The sequence below is a fragment of the Toxorhynchites rutilus genome, chromosome 1 (genome assembly GCF_029784135.1).
Source record: "Toxorhynchites rutilus septentrionalis strain SRP chromosome 1, ASM2978413v1, whole genome shotgun sequence".
Classification (NCBI taxonomy): Eukaryota; Metazoa; Arthropoda; class Insecta; order Diptera; family Culicidae; genus Toxorhynchites; species Toxorhynchites rutilus.
In genome coordinates, this window is record NC_073744.1 from 13,246,878 (window position 1) to 13,267,433 (window position 20,556).

Sequence of the window (20,556 nt, forward strand, 5' to 3'; positions counted from 1 at the left end):
ACAGTATAAATACAAAACAACCAACAGTTAATTTGTGTATTTAGTCTAAGAAACAAATCAAGTGTCAAATTTCGTGGCATGGGTGCGTTCGTAATTCTTCGGATTGTTAGACGTTTACTCGCAAACGAGTAACTGACAACGTCTTAACCCGGCTTAAAGCACAACAGCCAGTAAGCCGGTACCGATTAAAGCATCCCGAATATCACGTTAATCTACCGCATCATAATTTTTTCATGGCTGCTAAACATAAGCTTTTTCGTTTGTTATCGCAGTATGTAGAATGAAGCTAGGGCATCTTGGTCATGCTGAAGCAATTCAATACAGTACAGAAGCAATTCAATACAATCCAATGTACGTTGTAGTTCGTTTAGGAAGACACTGATCTTCGAGCGCATTTTCTCATGGGCTTGATTTTAAAAGGGTGTGCGAGCTGCCTGAATTCGGTATTATTCAATTTGAATCAAATTTCTCATTTTATCATTTGAATCAATTGAGTCTTGAACGACCGTAATATTGGTTGCTACAAATATTCCATGCCACAGTGTTTTTAAACCGAGTTGACCGTCGAGTGGCTTCTTTCCCGTGAGTTGAATGGTTCAATATTTCTTCATGATCATGACGGATTGCACTTAAATGAAAAGCTCAAAACAAGAGATTTGGAACTGGACACGAAACTTTTCGAGTATACAGGGGAATCTTCAACTAATGTGTGGAACAACCTAGCGGTCCAGTCAAAGCAGAATATCTTTGCGAATATCTTGCGCGTCAGTATCTTTTGCAAGTAGTGAAATGTGACGACATGAACTGCTGCATTTAACCAAGGAGCCGTTACTTTTTGTATAAATCAACATCAATTTATATCAGCTCAATTTCCTCTCAGCAAAACCCGAGATGGTTTGAATGCAACATGTGAGCAATAACTTCCCGACTATGTGTGTTAGAAGTTCTATGGACGTGTCGAAAGTTCTTCCGAAGTCACTACTTGCATATAAGGAACTTCCGTATGAATATTTGATTCCGACCTGAGTAGATATCGGATTTTTCATGTTAACATTTTCATTACTCGATAAAAACTAAAATATTATGATTTTTTTTTCAAATAACTGACTTGCACATATTATGTTAGTGTTACACAACTTAAGAGGGAGCGGGATTTATCTTACGTTACTTATTGTTTCATAGGGAGTGGAGGGGGTCCAAAAACTGCATTTTTAGCGTTACGTAATTTGTGTACAAAGCCAAACTATTTTGAAGATAAGATTCTGTGAAAGAAATAGAGGCTCGGGATCTACAGCAATTTGGATCACAGTGATCATCGTTTTTAGATCATATAACATTTTTTACAATATGGGTGTACCATAGTTGACACAATTGGATCCCCGATTAAGTTAAGGAAGAGTTCTATCTTCTGCTTTTGGTTATCGAAGCCGTATTCATCTTCCACCGCGCCATGCCGCCATGTGTCTGTAAGGACATAGGAAAGATTCCTATACGTCTTGTTCTAAAAGTTTTACAACCATCACCTGCAATGGAATTTGATCTAAGCCTAAGATCTTTCCAGTCTTGCGCTCTCGTTTAAATTGCGCTGTTAAAAAATGTGTTTAATGATGTATTTTCTTCTCTCGTTTCAGATGAAGCAGCACAAGCCCTCACTCGTATGCGATCAAGCGAAGGCGGTGGGAGCCCTCGGGACAAAAAGTAAGTACTTCCAAAACCCTTCGATGTGTTAAAATTTCTTTTCGTTTTTTTTTCTCTCTGGCCCAATTCGAATTGAACGCTAGATTTTACTATCATTTCCAAACTTTTTTCAATCCCAAAAACCAAAAACCAAAAATGTCCGTTTTCATTCACACGACCACCATTTGCTTTTTGTTTTGTAACACGCAGAAATGCTCTTCGTAATTTCAGCTTGCTCTCGCGCTCGCTGCTCGCCGCCTGTACCGACAACGATGTCAACACCGTCCGGCGACTTCTGGGCGAGGGCAACTCGCTGAACGAAGCAACCGACGATGGCGATTCACTGCTTTCGTTGGCCTGTTCCGCTGGCTATTATGAGCTCGCACAGGTAAGTTACTCACTGCGTGCTGCGTCGAAAGTTCCTATCAAATTTGATTTCAACTGTACGATCCCCCCCCCCTACCCCACCATAGGTCCTATTGGCAATGTCGGCACAGGTTGAGGATCGAGGTCAGAAGAATGACTGCACGCCACTGATGGAGGCGGCCTCCGCAGGGCATGTGGACATCATTGGGCTGCTTTTGAAGCACGGTGCAGACGTTAATGCCCAATCGTCCACGGGCAATACACCACTGATGTACGCCTGCGCCGGGGGACACGAGGACGCGGTCAGGTTGCTTCTGAATCATACCGCGAACGTTGAAGATCACAATGAGAACGGTCACACCCCTCTCATGGAAGCGGCTTCCGCTGGTCATGTGGGAGTGGCTAAGGTAGGTTTTGGTCTCCGATGGTGGTTGGTGGTTTCATTACGTGTGCACATGATTAGAACCGAGAGCGGAGCTTTTGAGTTGATGAACAGTCTCCCAATCTAGTTTGTTTGCTTCATTGAGGTTTTACGTGAGCTTCTGGAGTGACCGAACTAACGAGAGAGGGCTCTCAATTCGAGCAATGAATCTAAATTTGATCTTATCTGATGTTAAATTTCGAAATTGTCACTGAAATGCACATTTAGACCGCTTCGACTGATGTGTTCACACATTTTCCAGATCCTTTTGGAGCACGGGGCCGGCATCAATACGCACTCGAATGAGTTCAAGGAGAGTGCGCTGACGCTGGCCTGCTACAAGGGTCATCTCGATATGGTTCGGTACCTCCTGGAGGCTGGTGCTGATCAGGAGCATAAAACTGATGAAATGCATACAGCGTTGATGGAAGCATCGATGGACGGCCACGTGGAAGTGGCCCGGCTTCTGCTGGATTCGGGTGCCCAGGTCAACATGCCGACGGATTCGTTCGAATCGCCGCTAACGCTAGCGGCCTGTGGTGGCCATGTGGATCTTGCGATGCTTCTCATCGAGCGCGGCGCCAACATCGAGGAGGTCAACGACGAGGGATATACTCCGCTGATGGAAGCGGCAAGGGAGGGACATGAGGAGATGGTGGCATTACTATTACAACAAGGTCAGTGTTCCGAAAGCTTCGGGGTTTTTTTTTCTTCAGAAGATTGATCATTTTTTTTCTGTAGGTGCGAATATTAATGCTCAAACCGAGGAAACTCAAGAAACTGCCCTAACGCTCGCATGCTGCGGAGGATTCGTGGAAGTCGCGGACTACCTTATTAAGCATGGTGCCGACATTGAGTTGGGCGCCTCTACCCCGTTGATGGAAGCGGCTCAGGAAGGACACATCGATCTGGTGCGTTTCCTCTTGGAGAATCGAGCGGATGTACATGCGCAGACCCAAACGGGGGACACAGCGCTGACATATGCTTGCGAGAATGGACACACCGAAGTGGCGGATATACTGCTTTACTACGGTGCCGAATTGGAGCACGAGTCGGAAGGAGGGCGAACACCATTGATGAAGGCTTGTCGGGCTGGTCATTGGTGTATTGTTAAATTCCTTATCGAAAAGGGGGCGGACGTGAATCGACATACGACGAACAATGATCACACGCCGCTGTCTTTGGCGTGCGCCGGTGGTCATCAGAATATCGTGGAACTACTGTTGAAAAATGGTGCCGATCCTTTCCATAAGCTGAAGGACAATAGCACGATGCTGATTGAGGCTGCCAAGGGTGGCCATATCGGTGTCGTACAACTGCTATTGGACTTTCCGCATTCGTTGATTAGCGCAAACAACGCGGCTCAGCAAAATCTCCTAAACAACGGTCAAATCCAACTTCAAGCCCAACAGCAGCTGCAGCAGCAACAGCAAGCCGCTCAACAACAACAGCTTATTATTACCCAGAATCAACAACAACAGCAACTACTTGCTGCACCTCCCGGTCTGCACGAGGTTCCTGAATCGATCCGTGTCTCCAACAAGCAAATGTTCCAACAACATCCGTCTAAAGATGCTTTGGATCAGCATCAACAACAACAACAGCAACAGCAGCAGCTTTTGGCAAATAATCAAATGCTGGCAAATCCAAACGTTTTCCTCGATGCTAACATTACTGCAACTGACCCATCGATACTCGCTCAGATGCGACTGATTCAAATGCAAGGCTTCAAAGATGGCCTTGCCCACGGTCTGTCGCGAGCTCCCGGTCAACAGCAGCAGCAACAGGCTATCCTCTCCCAGCAAATCCCATCCCATCTGGCAGTTGCAGACCAGCAACAGCAGATCATCCTTCAGGGTTCCAACAATGCGGCAATTGTCCAACAGCAACAACAACAGCAGCAGCAGCAGCAGCAGCAAGTCACCATTACTGCTGGTCCAGGAGGAAATAAACAGCGAAGTTTGCTACGAAAGAAACAGCAGCCGGCAGCTTTGGCTGCAGTCACTTCTCAACAGCAGCAACATCAACCTTTGCCATTCGACACCAACCTAACGAGCTCGGAAGCGCAGCAAGTGCGCAGCGAACCTATCGGCGAGGACAATGGCGGTGGAGGGCAACAGCGCCCCGGTGTCGTAATCCGTTCCGACTACGAGGTGCAGTATAATAAGCAGATGAGGGAAATGTATCAGAAGGTAAGAAACTGAAAGGGTTCATTTCCGTCACATTTTATTCATATTATTTTGATTTTTCAGTCACAAAAGGCTAACATCCAATTCATTTGTGATTCAAATGGTCCACCCTCGACGCTGTTACCGCCGACGGGTACCTACATCGATATTACCACGCCTGCTCAAGGTGAGTAACTGATTAATAATTTGTAATCGAACGTGGGAATGTTCAAACTCAGTGGAGAAAAAAAGAAATGCTATGGATCCAGTTTGCGACTGGAATGTATTCTTTTTTTCTATAACAATTTTTCTCTATTCTTATTTCTTCCATCGAATTAAAAAATAAAAAAAAATTAAATCAATTCGGTACTTATGTTAAAAAAAAAACAATACAAATCATTCACCAATCACCCAAAACAAATGAATGTGTTAGGACTGATTTGTGGCACTGCTGGTGGCATGAGTTTCGCCGCACCGAATGGGACCCCGTTGCTTGGGCCAATGCCAACGGTCGGCGCTGGCCAGCAGCAAGGCCCGACCGGTCTTGCCACCCTTGTTTCAGGCAAGTTCACATATTATCACACCAGTAGAAACATTTCCAGTAAGAAGAATCAATTGTTTAGTAGATAGAGAGAATCCCATTGATTCATTAGAAAATTGTTTTCCATGATACATAACCGTGAAATTTCATATATCATTTTGTTTGCAGGAGGTACAACGTCTGATAGTGGTCTAGTTATAGCTACATCATTGCCAACAGCACTACACCAACAGCAGCAGCAGCAGTTGCAACTAACAACGACAATAGCCGCCACAGCGTCCTCGAATACAGTTCCTTCAGGTTCTACGCTAGCAGCGACGACTTCGGCTGGCAGCGGAACACATTTGACCGGTCCGTCAGAGGTCTCCCAGAGTACCGCCATAAGTGATAGACCCAAGGTGAAGCCCGTTTCGAAGAAGGATGCTAAAAATAATCGTAAATCCGCCGCTGCGGCCGCTGCTGCAGCAGCAGCGTCTGCTGCCCAACAGCAGCAACAACAACCAATCTGGCCAAACACTGCGAATGTTCTCCAGCAGAATCAAATGGTGTCAATTTATAACAACTTGGTAGATCAAAATCGATATAGCAAACCTGAACACTCGTTAAAACATGTTTCCTCTTTTCTTCCACAGTCTGTGATTCCAACATCCGATCAGAACGTTCAGGTGCTGCAGCAGTCGCTGTCCAATTTGAGTCTTCAATCGCCTGCCGCGAGCACGGTCGCCACCAGCTCGGGAGTTCTGGGCGGCACTCAGCAGCAACAGTTAACCATTTCAGTGCCGCAAGGCGGCAACCAACAGCCAATAATCGCAGCCAATCGGGGTAGCTTCGCCTTGACCAAAGCCGCAGCTTCGATTGCTTCGAGTAACAACATGGTTCCTACGTCAAATCTGTCGGTGATTACCAGTGCCGCTGCATCCGGCACCCCGATCACCTCTGTGCCAGCGAATGTAATTCAAACCACTAACAACCTAATCAGTCAGTTGGATCAACACACTCTAGAAATAACCAATTGCTCCTCGGCGGCTACAACCGCAACGAGCACCGCGACCAGCAGCGCTGCAAGTAGCCAGAGCGGTGGAAGCAGCTCCGGTAGCAGCAGCAGCAGTGCAAGCGGAAGCAGCAGCAGTAGCAGCTCCAGCAGCAGCTCTAATGGTAGCAATGGTACCACAACTACAACCAGTAGCAACAATAGCGGTGGAACAGTCAGCGGCACAGGTCTAGCGGGCATGGGTGGTGGCGGAGTGGCAGTCAACAGCAGTGGCAATAGCTCCGAACACGAGAACCAGCTAAACCAACTCGCTCTTAATACCCTTTGCAATCAGAAAATGTTGCAGAAGATAGCTCAACGCTTCATGGTCGATCCGCCGAAATCGCCTCCCGATACGCCACCGCTGAGTTGTTCCAACACGGATGGTCCATCATCGCCACCTCCTAGTGGAAAAGGATTAGCTAACAGTAAGAGGAGAAACCGAAGGGTCAAGAATAAAACTGAATCTATCTTATTTTCCAGATGCCGAGCTCGCCGATTTGTCGAGGATTTTCTGTGAAGTCATGCACGATTTCCGCCCAGATCTTCTCCCAACGCCGGAATTCGTTCAGGTGCATCAGCATGTTTCGAACATTATTCAGCACAAGGCTGGAAGCAATGTAAGTGTTTTACATCAATAAGATCAATCCAGAACCTGTAATAATAAATAGAGATAAACGGATATCCGGTATCCGTTCCGTCGTGCGGGGCTTCTTTTGACACTTTTTTTTCATTTTTATCATTTTTATCATTTGAAAATAAAATCAACTCCAAATTTTGTAGGGGCATATTTTTAACGGTTTCAACGTTTTTTTATATGGTATTTGTACAAAACATGAGCTGAATTAATTGACAAATAAGACTTTTGTTTATAAAGCGATCAAAAATTGCTTGCTGCATAAGTTGGGAGCTACTTTTGACATAGTCATAACGTTTAAAAACTACTTCAATTACATAGGATAATGATGATAATGATTAACATTTTTTGGAACAAGGAATTATGGGCTGCTATATATCTGTGCATTTTAACGAATTTTTCAAGTTACGGAAATAAAACTATTCTTATATCAAGGCATTTCACAACGCGGCAATTTTGGGCTTTCGTCCCCTTTACCGGGTGTCTTGGATGTGGGTTTCGAATCACGTTTTGGAATTTCATCAGGAGAAAAACTTTTTCCAGGAGAAACCTTTAATCTTCTTTTCGGTTGAGACCCAACTGGACAGCCGATCACGTCGTTACGATGTTTATTGGGAAATTGATATCAGATGGCAGCTGTTTAATGAGTTCGTGGGGATTCCGTGGGGTACGATATCGCAATTCCGGAAGCCCGATGCTAGAACACGTCTAGTATGTCGTGCTAGTGCATTTAAAAGTTCACTGGGTATTACTATTGAGTGAGGAATTCAAATTGGAAATTACGGACTATTATACCACTCACCTAGTTCTAGTGACCAGCGTACAATTAAACTTTTAGATAACTTGTAGATATTTCTTCTTCTTCTTTATTGAATTAAAGAGACTTTAAACTTTTCAGTTCATTCGTATTCTACTCTTCAAAAAGACCCTTGGGAAACAGTGCAGTGAATATTTGTGAAATCACGTCGAAAAAGACGGACAAAAGTGATATTTCCATGTGCCATTTTCACTTCCCCACGTTCATAGAAACAAACGAAGTTTCATTATTTTAACGCTATGAAGTTGATTTTCCGAAGGCTCCCAGTAGCGATTTGTATGTTATGAGAGAATAATCGTCAATTAACAAAAATTTCACCGAAAATGTTATTGCTTTCGGGAACTAAGCATACGATTGATCTCTGGACCTTTTTACCATATAAATAATCGAAATAAGCCACGATACAATTGACATCTGTTAAAAAACAAACAGTTGACCGATTTCATGAGAATTTTGGCTCAAATTATCATGCAACCGTGAGTACTTTCAACATTGTTTTGTTTCTTCCATATACATTCCATATTGAATGCAAATAATTATGACACGATATTTTGCTTGCCAATACAGATATACTCCGCCTACTGCTCCACCTCTATATGTACCTCATTGATATTTGACCATGGTGTTTGTTTTCAAAATAATAAATGGATTGTTGCCTCGATATTTGTGTGATCCACTTGAAAGAGGAAGTGATATTCATCGATATACCACCAGAAACGGTGACGAAGTACTAACAACAAATTGCTTAAAAGAAGTGTCACAGAACTCCTTAAATTTTTAATTTTTTTCCACTGTTTTCCCTACAACAATTTATAAATTTTGAACTATTGGTCCGATTCAGATGATCGACATTTCAAATTGAAGTTTATGAGTTGGTTTTCTTTAAATGTTACTTTTGCGAAAAATTTTAGTTTTTGTAGTTATTGATTGAGTTAGTTTAGCTATATTTTTTTATATTTTTTTCTGGAAAGCTGAGGTTTTTTCACATTATATATCCGAAAATTATTATTATTATTATTATTTTGCAAATTTAACATGTTTTAAGTCTTCGTTCAATATTCCTATGTGTCTAGATTAGACCTATGCGACTAGAAACCAATATTCCCGCAGGTGCGATATTTTTTCAAAGAAGGTTAGCTTATTGGCTTCAATTTAATGTGTCGATCACCTAAATCGGTTCAGTAGTTTAAATGTCATGATTTTTTGCAAAGTCATTTCTAGATAAAAGGGGGAAAACGATTTTTCGGACCACCGGTTAACTTTGTTAATATTGCAAAAACGAAAAAAAAACATCTCTGATATCGAGATATGTTATGTAAAAAATCCTCAGCTTTCAAGAAAAAAATATTAAAAAATATAGCGCCCTCTAGTCAGTCCAATGTCATGAAAACAATAAAAAACGATTACTATCAATAAATACGAAAATGAAATCTTTTTTTTGCAAGTTCAGTATTTTTTAATTAAATGTTAAATGGCTTCAATTTGATCTATCGATCATCTAAATCATTCCAGTGGTTATGAATTTTTAAAAAGGTTATTTTTGGGAAAAAGTGGAAAAAAATGATATTTCGGACCAGCCTAAAATGAAAATGGACACCTTAATTAAAAAATAAAACAATAAGGGTGTAATATTTTGCGAAAAAGAACAAAATTACCACTTTTGACGAAAATCTAAGAACCGCTATATTGGTTGACATGGAATGGCTTTATATTTGGGTGCCAGTGAATGTATGAGAAAAAATCGACCATAAAATTTCAAAAAGTTAATCCATAAAAATGTTTAACACCTCGAAAAAAAACTCTTTGCAAAATATCATCTCAATCGGACTTAAAGCAGAGTCGCGCAAAGCGACTAGAGTTAAAGCTTTATAAAAATCGAAGAATCACCGGAAATCGGGGGCTTAAGAAAAAATGCATTTTTAAGTCATTTGGCATCGAAAAAAAATTTCGATCTTCCAAATTCCAAATTTCCTTTACGAAAAATTTCATATTCGTTCATAATTTTTATTCAAAAATGTGTTTACTTCTATCTCAAATTTAACGCATCATTTGCTTCATATACACCTGTCGTTTCTCTTAATTTTGTATTAACGAATATTCGGCTATCCGGCCTCGAAGCTGGTCGGATATTCGGTCAAACCACTTCATCACTAATAATAATGCGTTCTCTTCACCTTATAGCAAATCAAAGTTAGTGAGGGCGACGGTCATCATCAGTACGTGGAGGATGGCGACGAGCACCTGGAGATGTTTAACATTGATGATTCGGAAAACGAAACAATATCCGAGTGTGTGGGAGGAATCTATCCAACGCTAGACGAAACATTGGAGACGTTCAATCCTGAGGATGGCTCTGTGGTCGCTCCTGATGGTTCACGAGCTACGATCTACAACTACGAATGGGTCGAGTGTATCGATGAGGTAATTCATGCGCTGAATGGATGTACCGATATACCAGTGGCTTTACAGGTAAGCTTCTCCGTCCCCCGGAATTTACAACTTGATGATTCTATTCGCGAACATTTTCTGTCTTGTTTGAACAGGAAATGGCTGCCAATCTAAGCTGTCAAGATATTGATGCATACGCAAATCTAATTGGTATGAATTCATTTTGCAAGACGCGCTGGGCTGGAAATCAGAACCAACTGGCCACCTCCGGAACGTCATCGCCGATCGAGGAGGATGGTAGTAATATCAATCTTTCGGAGGCAGCAGCTGAGCAGTGCGGCTTTCGCCAGGCTACCGTCGCTGGACAAGCAGCCGGGCAGCTGATGACATTTGATCCAAACCAGCAGATATCACTCGATCAGCTACAGCTACTCAGCCAGTTACAGGTACGTGAGATCGACTGTCATGATTATCACCAACAGAAATTTATTTCGTCATTTAATCGTTCCAGGCCACTACCACAGCTTCGGGTGCAACCGTTCTACATCATCCGGGTGTTGCTGCCGGTACGGCTGGGATTCCCGGAGGTTCAACTGCCGATGGTCAGCAGCCCAAATTTGTGTTCAACGTTGACGCGGATAAGGCATCCCAGGTGCATTTGCTTTTCCAGCTGCCGACAGCCCAGCAGCAACAGCAGCAGCAGCAAATGCAACAACAACAGCAGCTGCAGCTCACCCAGGATCAGCTTGATCAGCATCCGATCGCTAGCCAGTGTAATGTAACACTTCAGCAAGCAGCCGCGCTGCAGCAGGCTCAACTACAGCAGCAGGCGGCCGCCGCCGCAGCCGCAGCAGCTGCAGTCCAACAGCAGCAGCAACAGTTCCAATCACCAAATATTGTACATCCCAACTCTGTGATTTTGGCTCAACAGCAACAGGCGCAATCTGCACAGCAGCTGCAGCAACTGCATGCCCAGGCCCAGGCAGCACATTGTACCCAGCATGCTCAAGTGCAAGTTGCGACCCAAACTCAACAGCCGCAGACGGGAGGTCTTCTGATACCGCGCCAGCAAAGCCCACAGACTGTGGTCGCCGCAATGGCAGCGGGCGGTAAAGCTTTATCCAAGAAAAGCGATAAATCACGCAAAGAGAAAAATCGTTTCGCTGGTATCAGACAGGCTCCAGCCGGTCAACAGTGTACGGCAGCCGAAGGCTATCAATTCGATGCGAATCCAGCTCCGGCACCGATCCAATATCCGGCCGGTGTACCGACGAATATTGTTCAGGAACGTCAAATCGACGTTGACTCTGAAACCGATTCCAACCACGACACTGCCCTCACCCTAGCGTGTGCCGGTGGTCATGAAGAGCTCGTTGAGCTGTTGATCAGTCGAGGTGCCAATATTGAACATAAGGACAAGAAAGGATTTACTCCACTCATACTGGCGGCCACCGCTGGTCACGAGAAAGTGGTTGAAACACTCCTTCGGCATGGAGCCGAGATGGAAGCACAGTCAGAGCGCACTAAAGACACTCCTCTGTCGCTAGCGTGTTCCGGAGGTCGATATGAAGTGGTGGAATTACTGCTCAACATGAACGCCAACCGTGAGCATCGTAACGTATCCGACTATACTCCCCTCAGTTTGGCTGCTAGCGGTGGCTATGTGAACATCATCAAACTGCTGCTCAGCCATGGAGCGGAAATCAATTCCCGAACCGGCAGCAAGCTTGGAATTTCACCACTCATGCTAGCCGCCATGAACGGCCACACCGCAGCGGTGAAACTCCTGCTTGATATGGGTTCGGATATTAATGCTCAGATTGAGACGAACCGGAACACTGCACTCACGCTAGCCTGTTTCCAGGGAAGGCATGAGGTTGTCAGCTTGCTGCTGGATCGCAAAGCAAACGTCGAGCATCGAGCCAAGACCGGACTGACGCCACTGATGGAAGCCGCATCGGGAGGCTACATAGAAGTTGGTCGAGTTCTGCTGGACAAGGGAGCCGATGTGAATGCGGCACCAGTTCCTTCCTCCCGTGATACTGCTCTTACTATCGCTGCCGATAAAGGTCACCTTAAATTTGTGGAATTACTTCTGCTGCGTGGAGCAGCCGTTGAAGTGAAGAACAAAAAGGGAAATTCGCCTCTTTGGCTCGCAGCCAACGGGGGACATTTGGCCGTCGTGGATGTGCTGTGCAATGCGGGAGCCGATATAGATTCACAAGATAACCGCAAGGTGTCTTGTCTCATGGCGGCCTTCCGTAAGGGTCACACGAAAGTAGTCAAGTGGATGGTTAATCACGTTACCCAATTCCCATCGGATCAAGAAATGACCCGATACATCAGCACCATCAGCGACAAGGAGCTGCTCGAGAAGTGTCACGATTGCGTGAAGGTGATTCGTGCTGCGAAAGATCAACAGGCAACCAAAGCCAACATCAATGCGTCGATTCTGCTGAAGGAATTGGATCTGGAGCGTAGTCGGGAGGAAAGTCGCAAAGCTGCAGCAGCTAAGCGCCGTGAGCGCAAGAAGCGTAGAAAGGCGGAGAAACGTGAACAGCAACGTAAACTCGTCGAGGGTGAAAACAAAAACAACCCGAGCGACGATGAAGATGATGGTGACGATGATAAGGACGATGATAATGATACGGATCACGAGGAGGAGGAAATCGTCCATGTTATACCACTGCGTAGTGTGACGAACAGATCGGCAGCGATCCGAGTGCAGCTCCAAGAAAATCATAACTCACCAGCTATCAACAATAACAACAACGCCAACAATGACAAAGAGGAAGGAGACTCCGGAATCGATGCCAACAGTCAGGGTTCTTGTTCGAGTTCCGATGTCAAAACATCCAGTTTGATCGAGCAGCAGAAGAAAAACAACAAGAAGCGCAAGCAACAGTTGCAACAACAGCACCAGCAGCAACAACAATCTCGAGCCAGTTCTGCTGTTACCGCTAAGGTAGCCAATGCCAAACAGCAGCAGCAGCAACAACAACAACAACAACAACAGCTGCTGCAACACCAGCAGCAACAGAAGGAGCAGCAACAAAATCAACAACAGTATGTAAACCAAAATCGTCAGAGCAAGAGTCCCGATAGTACGACAACAATGGCCAGCAACAGTTCTGTGGTACAGGATAAAAACCAGCAGCAGCTGCAACAGCAGCAACAGAAGGAGAAAATTGTTGTTGGTCAACAACAGCATCGTCGTCAGCAACATTTGAATGACACCAAACGTGATCATTTCGAAAGTAAGCGGGAGAAAACCGTCGAGAAGGAGAATGTAGCTCCAAGGGGAGAACCCCACAAAATCGATGGCAAGAAAGATCATCATCAGCAACAACATACACAACTGCAGCAGCAATTGCAACAACAACAACCACATCAGCAACAATTACAGCAGCAGCAACAGCATCAACATCCGCACCACGTAAACGGTCAACAACAACAACAACAAGGAAACCGTAAATCTATAATCGTATTCGGCTCGAATCGACATCCTGCCGAGAAAGAAGAACACGATACAACCGAAACAACAACATTTTATAGCAGCAGTAGCAACGTCGGTGGCGCCCAGAAGAAAAGCCACACCAACAACAACAAAAGCAACATGTATTATCATAACGAAGATCAGCAGCAAAAGTCCATCAGTCCAACCAAGCAGACCGGTGGCGGACAGAATAACATTGGCAGCAACGCTTTGCTTCAGAACAGCAATATATCAGCCCTGAAGCGCGAGGAAGGCTGGAAGGAAGTTGTCCGAAAGAGTTCTGTTCAGCAGAGCCAAACCACCCCGATGGAGTGCAAGAAAGTTCAGGTTCCAGTACATGCGATCTCACGAGTTATTGGTCGTGCTGGAAGCAATATCAATGCGATCCGAGCGGCTACGGGTGCACACATTGAGGTTGAGAAACAGGGTAAAGTTCAGGGCGATAGATCGATCACGATCAAAGGATCCCTGGAGGCCACCAAGCAAGCGCATTCGTTGATAGCTACCCTCATCAAGGATCCAGACGTAGACATTCTTCAGATGCTTCCGAAACATAACACTGCCAAGAGCAATTCGTCCTCCTCGTCCTCCTCTTCGTCATCATCTTCCACAACATCTGCACCAGTGGCGCCAATGCCCATGGCTACCATTGGAAGTGCGATGATAACCGGCTCGGTGGCCCCAACTTTGTCGGCTGTAGTCGCTTCCGGAAACGCTGCCGCTCTCCTGGCGTCATCTGCGATGACGAAAGGAAAAAATGTGTTCGTTGCCTCCAATCAAAATAAACCCGTAACGGCTTCAGCTGTACTTGCGGCTGCTACCGGAAAGAACCCAACCGGAGGGATACTTACTCGTCCACCGGCTGCGAAAAATCTCTTCTCTGGTAGCGGGAATATGTCACAGCTTTCTCGCGTTATATCTTCGAATACTTCGAATGCTGCTCTGGTGGGAAAGGATGGCAAACGTTCAAACAACACAGTTCATAGCAACAGTTCCGCGCCGAAGACATCTATGTCCTCCTACACCAGTATGATGCAATCGCTGAAAAATACAATCAAGAGCTCGTGCGGTAACAATCCGTCTGGTATCAGTATTACAACAAACAGTACAGGTACATTTGCCAAGCTGGTCGCTGATAGTGCTGCTACCGTCGGATCGACTTCGAATAGTCAACAGAAAAAGATTATAAGTCAAAATGCAGGTTCGGTTTCAGTGAATACTAACAGCAACAACAACAACACCAGCCAAGCTCCAGCCCAACAAGTTACAAGTAGTGGTGGTACACCTTCGGTAACAGCGAGTGCACCATCCGCTGCGGTACGTCAACAGATCCTTCAATCCCCGGCGAAAGGATTACCGGCACCGTTTGGGAATTCTGCCCCATCAATCAACGCTAACAGCATTAGTTGCAGCAGTAATAGCAGCGTCCTCACCAATATTAGCACTGCAATTTCTTCTTCGTCTGTTCTATCGTCGTCGTCTGGAGTCACCACAATGGCCCCAACTGCTTCAACCGCTAATCTGAACTTACCACCGTCTCAGCATCTTCCGGCTCCCATTCAGGCCCCAGCTAAAAACTCACCATTTATTCCTCCGGTCGTATCTAGTGGATCAGGTCCAACCAACAACGAGGCAGTGCTTATTCCAACAATTAGTAGCACATCGATTGCTCCCGTAGGGACGGGTTCCGGTAGATCTATAACACCAATCGGACAGAAGCCTCGGGTAATCCTTTCCTCTTCGCCGCTATTTCATACTTCGTCCGCATCGTCGCCATCAACGCAACTGGATACTGTCGTATCTATGAACAACAACACTATCAGCAGCAGCATCCCAACCGCTGGACCCATTGGAAGTGGATTGACAACGGTGGTTTCATCGTCTTCGGCAACCGCGAGCTCACCAATATCCCAACTCCAGTCGAAGATTAATAACAATCTGCACGCTAATGCCCAGGCTCATGAGTATTCCTTGTTCAACGATTCGTATGGCAGTAGCCAATGGGGTTCGAATACCGGAGGAGCAGGGGCAAGTGTTCATCACCATCAGCATCATCATGGTCACCACCATCCCAACCATGGTGTGCTCGGCGGAGGACAATCCGGCGGCGTATTGGACAATAATGTCCACGGAGTAGGAGGGGGAGGAGGAAACAAGACGATCTACAACAACAATCCACATGTAGCTAGTTCGTCTTTCATTGAAAATGAACCTCCATTACAGGTGAATTGCGGTTTTTTTTTCTTTTGTAACATTTGTGTGCTGATTGTTTCTGTTTCAATTAGGTTGACGCATCGAAAGCTCCCGGTTATCGTGGAACAACAGTTTCTTCACCAGTTAGTTCTAAAACCTCGAGCAATTCAAACACACCACCGTCATCATCTGCCTCTCTTTCCCAGCAGCAGCAGCAACAACATCAACAGTCGCATCTGCTATCTTCGGGTGGAGTATCTTCGGTTAATGTTGGTCCACCCACCAGCAGCAGTGGTCCGGTGGTATCTCTCCAGCATCAACAAATCGCTGCTCAACAACAACAACAACAGCAGCAGCAGCAACAACAGCAACAACAACAACAGCAGCAACAACAGCAACATCAACACCAGCAACAATCTCAATCGGCATCATTCCCGTCTTCAAACGAACAGAATGTGATTAAGCCACCCCAACAACAACAACAACAACAACAACAACCGCAAGGCCTTCCGAGTGGTCTTGCCGTGCAGCGACCGATTCTGAACACTTCATCCCAGATACGTACCATTGGTTCGGCAGCCGGCGGCTCCGATTATAGCGGACTGGTGAATGCGCGTGACCATCCACCACCACTGGTGGGAAGCTCACGTCCCCCGCCAACAATGTTCGATGCTCTGCAGTCCCAAAGTCAGCATATGTTGAACTTCGGCCCCGATCCGCTGCAATCGTCATACCAGGGACACATGGGTATCGGTGCTGGTGCCGTAGGGATGCCGCCGCTTTCTCGGCTCAATCCGAAAGCGTCAGCGTTTTCAACAATTCCACCCTCGCAGAGTCACCAACAGAGCGCTCCTGGCAGCAAGCTATCCTCGTCGAACCAGTACGGTAATATGTTTCACCCGAATCCTCCGCCCGGTCCGATAGGTAAGTATCAAAGTATGCCGGTGAATGGCGGTGGGCCACAGCTCCCTCCGTATGGGTCCAGCCGCGGAAACAATCAATCTCATCTGCAACATGGACCTATTCCCGGACCTCCTGGTCCGCCTGGGGGCAATCGTGGCGGTAGTGGCACAAACTGGTTCTCCGATCTGGCACACTTTCAATCGCGTGACAATCTAATGAACATCGATAATAGTATTGCTGCGATGGCACTGGGAGGATCTCCGAACGTTTCACCCAACAACAACCAACCGACCACCAATGGTGGGGGACTTGTTGGTGGACCGCCTGGTGGAGGTCTACAGCAACAACCCGATGATGGGCGTAAGATGGCCCGAGCTATTGGATCAGAACGGGCCAGCTGGAAGTTCAATTACGGATCCAGCGGTGGTATGGGTGGTATGGACAATGATCCAAGTGGGTTAGCGGCAGCTGCAGCCGCAGCTGCGGCAGCAGGTTCGGCTCATTGGATGGTTGACAAGAATCTAGCAGCCATGGGTGGTGGTGGCGGAGGAGGAAGTGCAGGCGGCGTTGGTCCCCAACAGTGGATGGGTCCGCCTCCGAGACACTTTATGGATGATCTGCATCTTTCATCGGATCATTTCCAGGTAAGATTTTCAATACAATACAGTCCTCTGAACGCTACCTTTTATGTTCTGGGTTTTAATTGGTAAAAGTGGGTCGAATAATATTTGTTTCTTGGTATTAATTGTTCATTTTTTTTTCAATTATCTAAAGTGCTCTACGTAATGTCTATTGAATTTAATGGCAGAATATATTGACAGTTTATATTGTGTGGTAATGGATTCCAGTAGGCGATTCCCCTGATAAAAAACGAATTCGAATACTGAGATGTCTGGCACTTGTAGATGGAAATCTCCCTACCTCGCTGTATTCTTTAAAGTTTCATGTTTTCGAGTAGAAATAACGGAGTTTTGAGTAAATTAAATATCAAATTAACAGCTCCCAATTTTACAAAATTTATTAACCCATCAACGACCAAGCTATAAAAAAATGTTTTTAACAAAAGCCATTGGTGTAATTTTGATTATTGGCGTTACAGGAACCTCAGTCTTCATGAATTATTTTTTTCCGTAGAAGGTTCAATCCAATGATTTTTTTCCTACATCACAATGTGTGATCTTTTAACATAGTAATATTGTAGAAAAAATTATATATTTTCAAATTTTGAGGTATTGTTTTTGTTAGATTATGTGAGGCTATATACTTTCCGCACACAGTTGCTTTAAATCGATTTTTATGTCCAATAAAATGATTTGAATTTGAATGAAATTGACAGTAAGTGGTAGCTAACAGACTAAGCTATTATTTGATGCCAAATCCTTACCATATGGTTGCGTTCCAAAGCTATGAAAAATTATTGGAATTGCTGTTCGATTTTTCGAACACTTGGCATAAAACGGGTTAATGGGCATCCCAATAATGTATGTTGTAAATGTGAAACGTGGGAATATCGATTGATGTTGTAAATAAAATGTACGCAACAGCTCAGTGCCATCTTCAGCTTACCTAAGCAAGCAAACCATTTATCATGACAATGTCATGCGAAAATGCGAAAACAGAAAAGAAACTGAGAGAGGTTGGCGTCGACATCATGCCTCATACCGTATGACTCATACAGTATGAGGCATGATGTCGACGCCAACCTCTCTCAGTTTCTATTCTGTTTTCGCATTTTCGCATGACATTGTCATGACAAATGGTTTGCTTGTACCTAAGGCATATGCAGAAGCTTGTGAAATAACGAATTCACAGGAGATAAAGTGAGGATATAACAAATATTTGAATAGTAGCAATATAGTAGCAGGTCTGAGAAAGAAGGTCTTCAGTTCTCCACGATCGCAAAGAAGCATAGATCTTACCACACTGCTTCAATATGTAGGTATCCCATTCTAAGTCCTGTTGAATTATGACTCCGAGACTAGTAACTGAATCGTGATATGGCAAGAGATTTCCATTCAAGTAAACCGGGGGTTTACTGGGAATTTGATTTTGGGGTTGTGAAATGTATATAGTCTGGGATTTATCTGCCTTCAACAGAAGTTTGTTGGTTTCTGCCCACTAAGCGAACAGAGATAAGTTCCTAACTATTAATAACGAGGCATATTGGTTCAATGTCTTCTGCGAAAAGGAGAATTCTGCAATTATTTAGATCCGTGGTGGCCAGAGATAGTGCGGGCCGACACATTTTTCTTATAACATCTGCGGGCCGCAATGATTTTTTCACTACTGTTCATAATAAAATGTATAATATACATATTTAACTGGTACTTTCTATGGCTCACCATAGCATTTCAGTTTATAAAGTAAAAAAAAATTCAAATGAATGCGATATCACGTTTGAAGTGGGTTGTTCCAGTCATAAAAATAATTATAATATTGTTTAGTTCATTCCAATATAGAAAATGATGAATTACAAACGTGCTTCAATACATACTATTCGAGGCGATTTTCCCAAATGATCGTCCGCAATTTTTTTCTTTGATTTCACATGTTTCATAATGGAAAACCACTGCTTACAAGTGTATGTGAATCCGACATGGAGTATGTTTTCTTAGTTCAAAGAATCAAAATCTATCGCCTATCAAAATTGTCACACAGCTCTAAATCACACTACATTTCAATGAGTTCTATCTGCATGTTTTCAGGGGCATGTTCATCATCCAAAATGAATGGTGTTGAAACATTTTTGGAGAATTTTTTCATATGCTTTGAAGTCCTCAAATATGCTTTTATGTTTCCACTTGGGACACGTAACCACAATTTTAATTAAGACTTGGAAATAATAAGACGTGTGTTAACTTTGGGATCACAGAATATTCTGCCTTACGTTTATTCTTTTTAATTTCAAAAGTCTATTTAATCGATCGTCCGTATAACGAAAGGATTTACCCATTTTACCGAACATTATTATTTTTATGGTACACTACATATGCAAGAAAAATCTGCCTTCATTGCCATATTGCGACAATGTATTTCCCAGTTGACCATACTTTGGAAGTTCTCAGCGTCAGCAAATGAGGAGAATTAAAGTTTTATATATTTTTTGTTTCTGAATAGCATGAGTTTGCTCATTGCAAAGCTTTTCCTCTACGAAGTAAACCTTGGTAAAATATGGAATGTCGTCATAATGTGTGTCCACATCTTAACACATTGCGGACCGCTCACGAGCTCTCGTGTTTTGCGTTCTGTTTGCCCCAAAACGTGCGGTCCTTAATGTGTTAAGAACTTAGAAACCACGAAGTTCAATGCGTGCCATCTGATGTAATTGGCGATTTTGGCGAAATCTTCCATGACATGCTTAAATTCTGCGTTCTCAGCGCAGAGATTTTCCTGATCCTGATCTGAATGAGTCTTCTTGTTTGTTACAAAGATGAACAATATAGCAACTTTGTTTTTTTCCATGGTAAAAACAAGTCGATATCAACTTACCACACGTAGCCAGAATTCAGCAACTGCACATTCTCAAAAATAGATCACATTTCTGCAGTGCGTTGGGGATATCGATGCATTTCGTCGTTTCTTTTGAACGAAAGCGGCAAGCCAATTCCTCCACTTCAAAATTTTTGAATGCGCCCCGAAAAATATATGGCTGTGATTTTCTGCTTAGTCATAAGTTAGTGATAAGTTCACTCGTGCAAAAATACATTTTTTCTGACCATCGTTTGAGCCACAGCCTCTTTCACAACTCCTTCATTCACAAATTCACCATGCCAAAACGTTTTTGATCGAGCAGTATCCTTCCACAACAATGTAACTTGCATTGATGTGCAACACATTTCTTGTTTCTTTTTCACAAAAAAGTTTAGCTGACTCTCAATTTTCCTCTTAAATCAGTAAATTTAACAGCACGGGCTGCGTC

At 44.2% G+C, this 20,556-nt stretch overlaps 1 protein-coding gene across 10 annotated transcripts in view; it reads left to right on the forward strand.

Annotated features, from left to right (window-relative positions):
* The window catches only part of LOC129763487 (ankyrin repeat and KH domain-containing protein mask), a 74,571-nt gene that overhangs the window by 49,568 nt on the left and 4,447 nt on the right, over window positions 1–20,556 (forward strand). For 5 of the 10 annotated variants that reach the window (XM_055762600.1, XM_055762606.1, XM_055762602.1 and 2 more), the window contains 14 exons: window positions 1,632–1,698; window positions 1,888–2,065; window positions 2,151–2,450; window positions 2,727–3,141; window positions 3,206–4,656; window positions 4,717–4,819; window positions 5,066–5,194; window positions 5,342–5,739; window positions 5,806–6,631; window positions 6,687–6,823; window positions 9,839–10,126; window positions 10,201–10,491; window positions 10,557–15,764; window positions 15,827–17,281. In XM_055762600.1, coding sequence (XP_055618575.1) covers window positions 1,632–1,698; window positions 1,888–2,065; window positions 2,151–2,450; window positions 2,727–3,141; window positions 3,206–4,656; window positions 4,717–4,819; window positions 5,066–5,194; window positions 5,342–5,739; window positions 5,806–6,631; window positions 6,687–6,823; window positions 9,839–10,126; window positions 10,201–10,491; window positions 10,557–15,764; window positions 15,827–17,281 — 11,246 coding nt within the window. The remainder of the gene's footprint in view (window positions 1–1,631; window positions 1,699–1,887; window positions 2,066–2,150; window positions 2,451–2,726; window positions 3,142–3,205; window positions 4,657–4,716; window positions 4,820–5,065; window positions 5,195–5,341; window positions 5,740–5,805; window positions 6,632–6,686; window positions 6,824–9,838; window positions 10,127–10,200; window positions 10,492–10,556; window positions 15,765–15,826; window positions 17,282–20,556) is intronic. The other 5 variants (XM_055762601.1, XM_055762607.1, XM_055762603.1 and 2 more) reach the window with 4 other exon arrangements.